Here is a 12,304-nt window from a genome sequence, read left to right as displayed (position 1 = left end):
GCTTCTCTGGTACCAGAAGAGGTCCTCCTTCTTGAGGCTTAAGCAGCTGTCATGGGTCCCTGGGACGTTCAGAGACGGAGAGACGGACCTACCTTCTCTTTTGTCTTCAAATTGCAGTCTGCCCCAAACCTGTGAGGCACAATTCAAACAGGTCCCAGTCTGGCCAGCAGGTAAGTCATGTGACCAGCTCTTTGTTTGACACAGCATCGTCTGCGAGCGTTTTTGATTCTCAAAGTTCTCCAGTCACACTCGGTGGGGTGTGGAGCTCTGGCTCTTACACAGACAAAGGTGGTTGATTATTATGATTGCCCAGACCAATCCTGTTATTTGAATCAGTAAGTACTCCCATTGACTCTCTATTCAACTGTCTCTCAGAATGCAAATGTGCAGCCATGTTTCAGCTGTCCAACTCTGGTCTTTTTTAAAACAAGTTCTGTGCAGCATCCAACAAAAGAGTTCAAGTAGTGTTCTATCTGATGAAAATAATATGTTTCCATTTGGCAGGTGTGGTTTCCATCACAGTGCCCTTAACAAGGCTGCTAATGAGCCCTGGAGGCAAGTAGCCCTACCAGCCCTGAACTCACCTCAGCAAAAATATTGGCACTGGGAACCTAGTATGCCAGTATTTTCAGGGCCTGTCCACCTTCAATCCCGAAAATTCAGACCAGAACAGGTCATTTTCATCATACCCAGAATGAGGGACCTTTTGACCTGATTTGCTTTATCACATCAAATGCTCACAAATAATTTGGTGCAGCCTCAACAAAGAAACACTCTTACGAAGAGTTTTCATGAATTTTTTAAACTGTGCTTCACTGGTGCTCATATTCCCCTCCACTTTCACATATGATCAGAGCTTCAACAGTCGACTCTTGGTCATTTCGCCCTCATTTTCTTAAAGGAAGATCGCTCTATAGTCCTGGGAAATCCTCATTTGGGAGCTGAGCCCGACAATACATAAATGAATATATTCACTAAATATGCCCTGAAGATAACTTCAGATTGCTGTTTTTATGTTGTGTAACTTACGCAATTATATTTAAAAAAGAGCTCTCATATCTCTTGCTCCTCAGCAAGAGCGAATTAGAAATATAGTTTAAAATGCTAGATAGCGTGCTTAATGGGCAGTTTACTCATTTGCAGCAACTAACAGTATAGCCCACTTCTGCCATATTGACAGCAGCTTGTTTTCAAACCTCTCCAGGTCCTTATCTCTGTAATCTCCTACAGCCCTACAATCCCATGAGCTATTTGCACTCCTTTAATTCTGGCCTCGAGCATCCCCGATTTTAATTGCTCCGCTACTGGTGACTGTGCCTTCAACTGCCTAGACCACAAGATCTGTAATTTCCTTCCTAAACCTCTCTCCCTCTCTACCTTGCTTTCCCCCTTTAAAGCACTCCTTAAATCCTACCTCTTTGAGCAAGCTTTCAGTCAGTGCCCAAATATCTCATGTGGCTCAGTACCATATTTTATCTTATAATGCTCCTGTGAAGTACCGTGGGAAATGTTATTACATTAAAGATGCTATATAAATACAAGTTGTTGTTGTTCCTTCTTCCACACACAAAAGGAGCAACAGATACTGCAGCCAAACTAGCAACACTACTCCTATTGGTATTCCAAGTAATCTTCCTGAATCCATATTGCCCAAGTAGCTTTAATTGTTGTTGCTGCTGGTTGTCTCTATGGGCCTCTCACTTGCTATTTCCTGTCTTCAAAATTTCTCCCAAATTGCACGTGTGGAAGGAAAGACTTGGTTTGACTCATTAACCCTCATTTCCAGAAACCTCTTCAATATGCAAAAAGGCCCTCTCCCTACTGTTCAAAGGGAACACTGCCTTTCTGATCAGAGAGAGCAAATAATTAGATGAGCCATATAGGCATGCAGGAAGGAAGCATTCCCACTTCACTGGCAGGAGGTTGTGGGTTCAAGTTCCACTTCAGTGGCTTAAGTGATGCTCCAGTGCAGTACTGATGAGCGAGAGGTTAAACTGAGGCCCAGTCTGCACTCTCTGATGGATGTAATATTTTACATCCAGGAAGGATCAAAACTCCTCAGTCATTGCAGAGAGGAAGAAGCTGAAGACCCAACAGTATGCATTTAATGGGTAGATAAAGGAAATGAACCAAAAGTATTCAGATGGAGATTCCTTTTTCCTCTCCAAATAAGGAATATTTTACATCTGTGAATCGCGAAGTCATGTTAAACATTGGTATATTAAAATAATTTTCAAGCCCACATGATTTTAAACAGAGGTTGGTGCACAGCATAAACAGTGATTTGGGGGGGGCGGTGGGAGTGGAAATATTGGATGCATTTTATAATATTAATGCTAGAGCACTGAGACTGTGGCACAGCTTAGGTTATAAGGACTAGGAAAGTTGAGATTTAATCCCAGATCTATACGGAATTAGCAGATCTCAGCCTGGGTGACTATGGACAGCGCCATATTCAGCTTCAGCGCATTCACATTGGGTAGGAAAAAGAAATCTCACCTAAGTTTCCCACTTCTGCTCACTATCCAATGGCCCCTTCTGAAACTGTGCATGTGTGTGTGTTGGGCCAGGACAGGACCAGATTTGGCTGTGACAACTCACATGGTAAAACAGCCTGCCAACCCTTAAGCAGAATAATCATGAAGGAAGTACCAGAAGGCTGTCTGCAAGTGTGAAATTATGCCCAGCCTTCAGCAGAATACACAGTTTTTAAAAAAGAAAAGAAAATCCGAGCAACATTGGAGGTGAAAAATACATAAAGGAAATAATGGAGATTGCTTTTTTTTTTCAATCTTGTGATATCAGTCTTGCTGGAAGGCCAGCTCTTATTGTCTATCCCTCGTCTCCCCCACCTCCAAGAAGGTGGTAGACCTTCAACTTGAATCACTGCAGTCTGTATTTTTTGCACTTTGGTAGGCAATTTCAGGGAGCAGTTGAGTCAACCGTGATGATGTGGGACTGGAGTAACATCACCGCTATGTTACAAACAAGACAGGTGGAGTGCGCCATCAATTCAGTCCCACTTTTCCACAGGTTACAATAAGTTTTCCCACTTACCGAAATATCCAATTCGATACTCTATTTATCCCCAGAATAAAGCACATCAACCAGGTTTCTTTGATAAGCAACAAAATTACCCATTTATTATAAAACCAAATCTTAACCAATAATGAAGTAAACATATTTGCAAATTGAAATATTAAAGCCTCATATTATTTCTATTGTAGTCCTCACACACACACTCCCATTCATCCAAAAACCAGTTAACTCGGTAAAAAAGGGATTTTTGTTTACAGCTGTTTCAAAGGATCTGAAAAGATATAAGAGGTCCTTTGGTTTGGTGAGGTGTCCCAAAGTTGAATAGTTGGATGCCACTCAGTCTTTACAGGCGAGGTTGATGAACAGTCTGTTTGGGTAGGCGTTCAGAAAAATCCAAATAAAAAAGACTTCACCTGGGTCTTTCAGCTATCAGCAACAAGGATCTTCTTAGGTCTTACACATCGATGCGAAGACCTTTTTTTTAAAAAAAAGATGCAAGATTTCTGCAACCATTCAGGACTTCTTAAAACACAGGAGGCAACAGTGCAGCTTGATGCAGGGATTCTTCAGAGACAGGAGGCAATGGGAATCTGCCACATTTGAAATACAAGGATTCATTTTCAAAGGGAAAGGTGGGCAGGTTTTCTTCTCCTCAGGCAGACACAATCCAAAAGTGAAACTAAACTTCAATAATCAAGTCACATGACAATCCTAAATCTTGGCCTGTCACTCCCCTGCGGAGTTGTTTGGAAATAGGTGTCTTGCAGTCTGTGTACATTTTCACTCAGTCCAAAACTACAAAGTTCAGCAATCTCTCCAAAATTCCAGACGAATCAATGTAACTGAAATCCTTTTCAGTTTTAAAATAGATTCAGAATTTAACAAAACAAAAATCGAAACCCTCATAACAAATATACTACTGTATTCATTAATGTTTACTCGAAAGGAAAACTCAATAATTACAAGGCATTGGAAATCAAAAGAACACAGCAGACACCATAAATAAATCATGTAGTTAATAATGCATACATTTAATAATGAATGTTCCGGGTTATGTTATTCAGACACAGATTATGCGATGAGACAGGTCTCATATTCCCCATTTGATAGATTGTTCATAACTGCATGGGGCAGAAATTAATGAGTATAGCATTCATGTTTGTTTCATATCTGGTACCAAATGGTAGATGTGTATCTGCTATTGTGAACTAGACATGTCCAGTTAATTTAACAGCACTTGCGCTGGACACTCCTGTTATCCAGTTTCTCCTTCATCCCGCACATCACTCACATTGTTAACCGCTAAGTTGAGTTCCCAGTTCTACCTTGGCACATTATCACCATATTAACAGATTCATGTGTCGTCTGGGAATCTTAGCTCAAACTTCTGACATTAATTTGGTCTTAATTTTTTTTTGTTAGGAAGTGCATATTTAATTTCTTTAAATGAAAAGGTTTCAAAAGGTTTAGCATAACATTTTACATTGGATCCTTTACTTCGGATTTTAAGTAAAATATTAGCAACTGCTTAGTCATAAAAAAAAAAAATCAGCCAAAGTTCTATACTTTTTTAAAAAGTGGGGACCATTGCTTGTTCATAAGCTGTGGAAGCAGGAACTAAGTAAAATAAATCTCTTGGATCCTTACCATTATTATACTAAATGATAATGACATATCACATTACAAAAATGGTTTTTGAGCAGATCAAGGGAGGGGGGGGTCTCAGTTAATATCTTTGTAGAGACCCTGATGACCACAAGTCATGCACAAGAACATCCCAATCCCACAGAACATTCGCCTCACATCTTTCCAGAAAAATATGCTTTTCTATTCTGCCCAAAATGGATAATGTTACAGGTTGTCTTTCTTTCTGTATAGTCATGTTGCTGTAATAGCTATATCTAGTTCACAGCATGCATGTACAAGAGGCATACAATAACCACACAGTATGGTATATGAACAAAACATCAATGTTTCTTATACCTGGCTGCTTGTTCGTGCCAAGATCAAATGTATACAATCTCAGTATCCTGTTTGACTAAAAACCAGGCTTTAAATGCCACATTCTAGCCATGACCCTGACTGACTATTTATTTCCAACCCTTCCTACCAATTAAACCATTGTCATCTCCACTCAATTACTCCTATAAAACAAAAAGAAAATATTGCAGGTGCTGGAAACCTGAAATAAAAACAGAAAACACTGGAAACACTCAACAGGTCAGCCAGCAACTGCAGAGACACACGTTGGATTAATGTTTTCAGGCTTCAATGAGGCCGGGGAGGGGGGCGGGGTTGTTGGTGGTGTAGGGGTAATGTCATTAGACGAGTAACCCCAGCCCCGGCTCATGCTCTGGAGATATGGGTTTGCGATTGAACCCATCTGGTTCACTAATGTCCTTTTGAGATGGAAATCTGCCATCCTTACCTGGTCTGGCCTATATGTAACTAAATAAAATTTAAAAATTCTAATCCACAAATCATTCCACAATGATGAGAAGCTACTAAGTGTGGATGAGATTTAGGGATCCAAAACCAAAAATCACTAAAAGCTAGTGGACAGGTACAAAACATAATTAAAACAGCTGATGAAATGACAGCCTTTGTCTCAGGAAGGCTGGAGTACAAACAGCTGAAAGTTATGTTACAGCACATATCATTAGACCACATATGGAGTACTGCACTCAGCTCCAGGAACCTGAGGAAGAATATTATCCTTGGAAGGGGTGCAGCACAAATTCATCAGAATGATACCAATGCTAAAAGTGTTTAATTATGACCCCAGGGTGCATAGGTTAGGCTTGTATGGCCTCAAAAGTAGATGATCATTGAGTGATCCATTTGGAGGTATTCAAGATAACGAAAAAAGAGTTGATAGTGAAACTATTTCCTCTGATGGGAGAGTCCAGAACAAAGAAAAATAACCTCAAGATTGAGCTATGCTGTTATGGGGTGATGTCAGGAAGCATTTCATCACACAAAGATAGTGCATACTTCTAACTCTCTTCTCCCAAAATTGAGATTCGGTCAACTGAAAATTTCAAAACTAAGATTGATAAGTTTTTCTAAGCAAGAGTACGAAGAGTTACAAAGCCACGGCAAATAGATGGAGTTAAGATACAGGTCAGGGGTAATTTAGTTTAGTTGAATGGCAGAACTAACTCCAGGGGTTGAATGGCCTACTCCTGTTTCTATGTTCATTGGCTGTAAAGCATTTTGGGTCATCCTGAGGTTGTGAAAGACACTATATAAATGCAAGTCTTTCTCCATATCAATGGACCATAGAAACTATAGAACCATAGAAAAAGTTACAGCACAGAAAGAGGCCATTCAGCACATCGTGTCTGTGCTGGCTAAAATAAAAACTAGCCACCCAATCTAATCCCACCTTCCAGCACCTGGTCTGTAGCCTTGTAGGTTACAGCACTTCAGGTGCAGGTCCAGGTACCTTTTAAAAGAGTTGAAGGTTTCTGCCTCCACCACCGATTGGGATGTTAATCTGTAAATTGTGTATCAATGGTTTGATTATATGCAGGTGAAGGATGTTAATTGGGGTTTTAGTTGAGCACTTATCAGCAGACACTCACTGAGACTGGGAAGGTTTTGAGTGAGGAGCTACATTTTTGGAATCCTTTTACGCTGCACAATAAATGTGAAACTGAGTAAATATAGGTTCCAGCATTGTCCTTCCACAGTTTTTCCTCATGTCCCCTCCAATCCTTCTACCCATCACCTCAAATCTGTGCCCCTGGTAATTGACCTCTCCTCCAGGGGAAACAGGTCATTCTTGTCTACTCTATCTAGGCCCCTCAATTTTGTACACCTCAATTAAGTCACCCCTCAGCCTCCTCTGTTCTAAGGAAAACAACCCTAGCCGATCCGATTTTTCCTCCTAGCTACAGTTTTCAAGCCCTGGCAACATTCTTGTAAATCTCCTCTGTACTGTCTCCAGAGCAATTATGTCCTTCCTGTAATGTGGTGACCAGAACTGTATGCAATATTTCAGCTGGGCCTAACCAGCATTTTATACAGTTCCAGCATTAGATCCCGGCTTTTGTATTCTATACCTTGGCCAGTAAAGGAAAGCATTCCAGGTGCCTTCTTCACCACTTTATCTACCTGTCGTGCCACCTTGAAGGACTTGTAGAGACATACACTCCAAGATCTCTCACTTACTCTACACCTCTCAATATCCTCCTGTTCATTGTGTATTCCCTTGCTTTGTTTGTCCTCCCCAAATGCATTACCTCACATTTCTGCAGATTGAATTCCAATTGCCACTTTTCCACCCACTCAACCAAATCATTGATATCATTCTGAAGTCTACAGCTATCCTCTTTACTATCAACTACATGGCCAATTTTTATGGCATCTGAAAATTTCCCAATCATGCCTTCCACATTTAAGTCCAAGTCATTAATATGGAATACCACTGGAAACCACCTTCCGTTTGCAAAAACATCTGTTGACGACTACCCTTTGTTTCCCGTCATGGAGGCAATTTTGGAACCAACTCGCCACATTCCCCTGTATCCCATGGGCTTTTACTTTTCTGACCAGTCTGCCATGTAGGACCTTGTCAAATGCCTTACTAAATTCCATGTAGATAACATCCACTGCACTACCCTCATCAATCCTCCTTGTTACTTTCTCAAAAAATTCAATTATGTTAAGAAGATACAACCTTCCCTTAACAAATCCATGCTGACTATCCCTGATTAATCCGTGCCTTTCTAAGTGACAGTTTATCCCATCTCTCAGAATTGATTCTAATAATTTGCCCACCACCGAGGTCAGACTGCCTATAATTATTTGGTCCATCCCTCGCATCCAATTTAAACAATGGTACAACGTTTGCAGATCTCCAATTCTCTGATACCTCACCTATATCTAGTGAGGATTTGAACATGATCCTCAGAGCATCTGTTATTTCCTCCCTGGCTTCCTTGAACAGCCTGGGATAGAATCCATCCGGCCCTGGTGATTTATTCACTTTCAAGGAAGTCAGACCCTCTAGTACTTACCCTCTCATTATGCTTATCGTATCTAATATTTCACACTCCTCCTCTTTAAATACAATGTCTGAATCATTCATCTCCTATGTGAAGACAAAGTTAAAGTACTCATTAAGAACCTTGCCCACATCTTTTGCATCCACGCATAAGGTACATCTCTGAGAGGCTCTACCCTTTCCTTAGTCATCCTCTTGTTCTTAATGTAATGATAAAACATCTTTGGGTTTTCCTTGATTTTACCTGCCAATAATTTTTTCATGTCTTTGCTTTCCTAATTTCCAGCACTTTCAATATTTTAGAAAGCTTAGAGGAGTACAAAGTTTTTGTGACTGTCATAAGCTTTCTTTTTCTGCTTTATCTTATCCTGTATGCTTCTAGATAACCAGGGGTCTCTAGATTTGGCAGTACCACCCTTTTTCTTTGTGGGACATGTCTACACTGTGCCTGTAGAATCTCGCTTTTGAATGCCTCCTACCAGTTTGCCACTGATTTTCCTTCAAGAAGCTGTAGCCAGTCCACTTTCACAAATCACCTCTCAGCTTTGTAAAATTTGCCCTCCGCCAATGTAGAACTTTTACTCCCGTTCTATCCTTGTCCTTTTCCATAATCAAGTTAAATCTAACTATTATGGTCACTATCTGTAAAATGGTCACCCACTGCTACTTCATCCACTTACCCAGCTTCATTTGCTAAGCCTAAAACTAGAATTGCACCCTCACTCATTGGTCTTGCTACTTGCTGGCTAAAAAAGTTCTCTTGAATGCAGTTCAAGAATTTTGTGCCCTCCACACTTGTTTGTATCTCAGTTGATATTAAGATAGTTGAAATCCTCAACTATTATTGCCCTATTGTTTTTGCACTCAGAAATTTGCCTACATATTTGTTCTTTTATCTCGCTCTCACTATTTGGGGGTCTATAGTACACTCCTAGTAATGTGGCTGCCCTTTTATTTCTAAGCTCAACCCATATGGCCTCATTTTATGATTCAATTAGCATATCATCCCTCCTCAAAGTGGTTATTGATTCTTAAACCGGTAATGCTACACCCCCTCCTTTTTATCCACCTCACTATCCTGCCTGAAAACTCTCTATCCAGGGATGTTGAGCTAGAAAACTCTATTTCCATTGACACTTGTATCCCATGGCAATGGAGCTCGGTCACAATTCCTCATATTGATTAATAGTCTATAATAGACTGAAACCCATTCAAGAGCAGCTCCAACAAGACCTGACTCCAACTCTCTGGTTTCTTTGGATGTCCGTCTAGGTCTATGCAGCTCTTTAAATACAACTCATACTGTTAGTTTTTGCAACTTCATTTGGAAAATTTGAGCCGATTTTACTGGGCGGTTCTGTAGTACAGATATAATTTTCTTTTAATCCATACATTATACACACAGTGCTCACGCAGTCTCCACAGGTGACGAAGGCAACTTACCTGGAGCATGGTGACTACGTGACAGGGGTTCAGCAGGTAAATTAATGTCTTGGTGGCAAATTTGAAGCCAACTTCAATACCAAAGGTGAGGCACAGGGCGACTAGCAGCAGGTTCTTGCCCAGGCTGTCCTGTTTGTCCTGGCACAGTGTGCCCAGCTCTTGCCGCCTAATTTTACGATACGCCACAGCCATCTCCAGCAAGGAGATCGCCACGAAGATGATACTCTCCACCCACCGCTGGCGAAGAGGTAGAAACGCTGCGCACTCGGGTCCCCCATTCCCAGCGAATTTGGGATCCACACCTCCGTACGCCCAGTCTAGCAGCATGCACACATTATACCGATACATGTTCCTCTTCTCGTCTTGATCACAGCAAGCACAAGACGGGGCAAAGACTAAAACATCCGTTTCTTGTCGGAACATGAACTTTGCAGGAGGCCTTTCTGCTCTAAGGTCCACAGAGCTGAGGTCCCAGATAGTGCAGAATTTCAAGCATTCTCTCTCTCTGCTTCTCCTTTTCTATACGATATAAATCATCCCCACCGCTCACTAGATGCTTTGTGATAAAGTTGCCAAATCAATTTCCCTGCACAGAAACGGCAGCGGTTAAAATGGACTAAAATGGGATTGGCTGAAACTGACTGGACTCCCACCCACTTTGGACATTGACAGATTTCCCTCAACCAGTCACAGCTAAAGAGGTAATGCCTTTCATTTTTCTTCGAAGAAGGAATTTATTAGGCTCCGGTTACTGGGTGTCTCAACAATAGGAGGGTAGTGTTGATAATGTTTTACTTAGGGGAAAGTGCTGTCTTTGTAAAGTAACGTTCTTGTGACGATTTCTTTTTGCATGCAATAAATACAAAGAGGGGAGAATGAGACAAGTGGAGAGAATCAAGGCAGCCTTTCATTTGTTTGTTTCGTCAAATGTGCTCATTTCCTTTTAGGCCAAATATATCTGAACGAGTCACTTTACCAGAATCTGGATGTGTTTCCATTTGCTGAACAATTAGCACCCCACCATCCCCCAAAAAATCTTTATTTTATGTTTTATTTTATTTCAGTGATAGATGTTAATATTATATTACCGGTAATGTGGAAAAATCTATTTAGGTGGAATAATTACATTTACTCTGGTTTGTTTTATTTAGTTCAATTTGAACGAGACGGATTAGGGGAGAGTCATTAATCATCTGTCTCAATCATCTGGATCTGAGGGGAGGAGGTGGTTTCGACAGCTACACTGCAACAAGAAATGGATTGTTCAAGGCTACATGTAATTTTGTGAAAATGTGTACACAAATAGAGGGTGGGGATTAAAATTTGCTGTATTTTCATCGTGTGTTGCCCCCCCCCCCCCTCCGCGCCAATACTTGCTTTGCGATGCGAGTAGTTCGATTTGGCACAAGCCACAATGAGACTGTTCAGGTAAGAGATGCATTGATGATCCAACAGAAAGTCCTAGAACTACATAGCAAAAAAAACCCCCAGAAAATGCTGAAAACATTCAACAGGTCACTCAGCATCGGTGGAGAGAACAGACAAATAGACAAACACTGTTTTTATTTCAGATTTCCAGCATCTGCAGTATTTTGCTGTTATAATAGACAAACAGATCCTTAATCAGAATTGGGGGAAAAAACACAGCAACTAAAAGGATTGAATAAAGGAAGAGAGAGAGACACACACAAAGGAGGAAGTCAAATTTCTTGCAAAGTGCTCAAAAGGAAAACATGAAACTGTTAAATAGCTGAAGTAATATCTAAATGATAAGAAGCAGATAAATTGAAGACAGACAGAACTTGCATTTATATAGCGCCTTTCATCACCTCAGCACATACCAAAGCACTTTAGAGTGAAATGAAGTACTTTTCAATAGTTACTGTGGTGTATTAGGAAACAATGGGTAGCCAATTTCCGAACAGAGTACTCCCACAAACATCAATGAAATACCTATCCAGGTTATCTTGTTTAGGTGTCGGTTTAGTGATATAAATAGCAGTCAGGGCAGCAGGGAGAACTCCCCTGCTCTTCAAATACTGCCTTGGATCTTTCACATCCGGCTGAGAGGGCTGACTGGGTCTTGGTTAAACGTCTCATCCAAAAATAAAATGGCACTTCTGGCAGTGCAGCACTTCCCTCAGTACTGCATTGAAGTGTCAGCCTAGATTGTGTGCTCATATATCTGGGGTGGGGCATGAATTCATTTTCTGGCTCAGAGGTGAGGGAGCTACCAACTGAGCTACAGGGATTGGCTGAGACTATGGGGAATAACATAGATCCGAAATGCAAATGGAATGTCAGTCAAGTGGAACAGAATCCACCAGCATAAGAAAACAGCAGTACAGAAAAAATTGTACAGACTGCCCCAGCACTAACTTGTCTTTAACCCTCCAGCAATACCAACACACACATCCCACTGTCAGCATCTCATGCCATAAGGCGGGAGGTGCAGTTAACGACTGAAGATATTAATGGCAATACCAAGGCCCAAGGACTGATAAGTACCTAAGGTGTTGTTCCTTAAGCTTGCATTGAGCTTCATTGGAATAGTGGAGAGGTCACAGTGGTAGTGGGATGGGGAATTGAAGTTCTAAGTGTTACAATCAGGTGAGGAGAGTCGAATGGTTCTCCTCTTTTCACCCTACTTGCTTGACCGCAACAAGTTTAATCCTTTTTTGAAACGAATATTGTTAAATCGGGTGAGGAGGGGTCACAAGGTCTTACTTGTCCATCTTGTCCTTCCTCTTATTTGACCGCAACAGAGCTTATTCCTTTTTAAACAGTATATGTACCTACCGCTTCAGTGAG

General features: G+C 41.0%; 1 protein-coding gene across 2 annotated transcripts in view; it reads right to left on the bottom strand.

The window, feature by feature from the left end:
- Positions 1 to 10,105, bottom strand: part of LOC137377556 (transmembrane protein 164) — a 136,959-nt gene extending 126,854 nt beyond the window's left edge. The window contains exon 1 of one of the 2 annotated variants that reach the window (XM_068047296.1): positions 9,494 to 10,105. In XM_068047296.1, coding sequence (XP_067903397.1) covers positions 9,494 to 9,916 — 423 coding nt within the window. In that variant the 5' untranslated portion in view covers positions 9,917 to 10,105. The remainder of the gene's footprint in view (positions 1 to 9,493) is intronic. The other variant, XM_068047295.1, reaches the window with a different exon arrangement.
- Between the last annotated feature and the right edge of the window lie 2,199 nt (positions 10,106 to 12,304).

Source organism: Heterodontus francisci, chromosome 15, assembly GCF_036365525.1.
Source record: "Heterodontus francisci isolate sHetFra1 chromosome 15, sHetFra1.hap1, whole genome shotgun sequence".
NCBI lineage: Eukaryota > Metazoa > Chordata > Chondrichthyes > Heterodontiformes > Heterodontidae > Heterodontus > Heterodontus francisci.
Note: the sequence above shows the minus strand (reverse complement) of the source record. Positions and strands in the feature narration are given on the sequence as shown.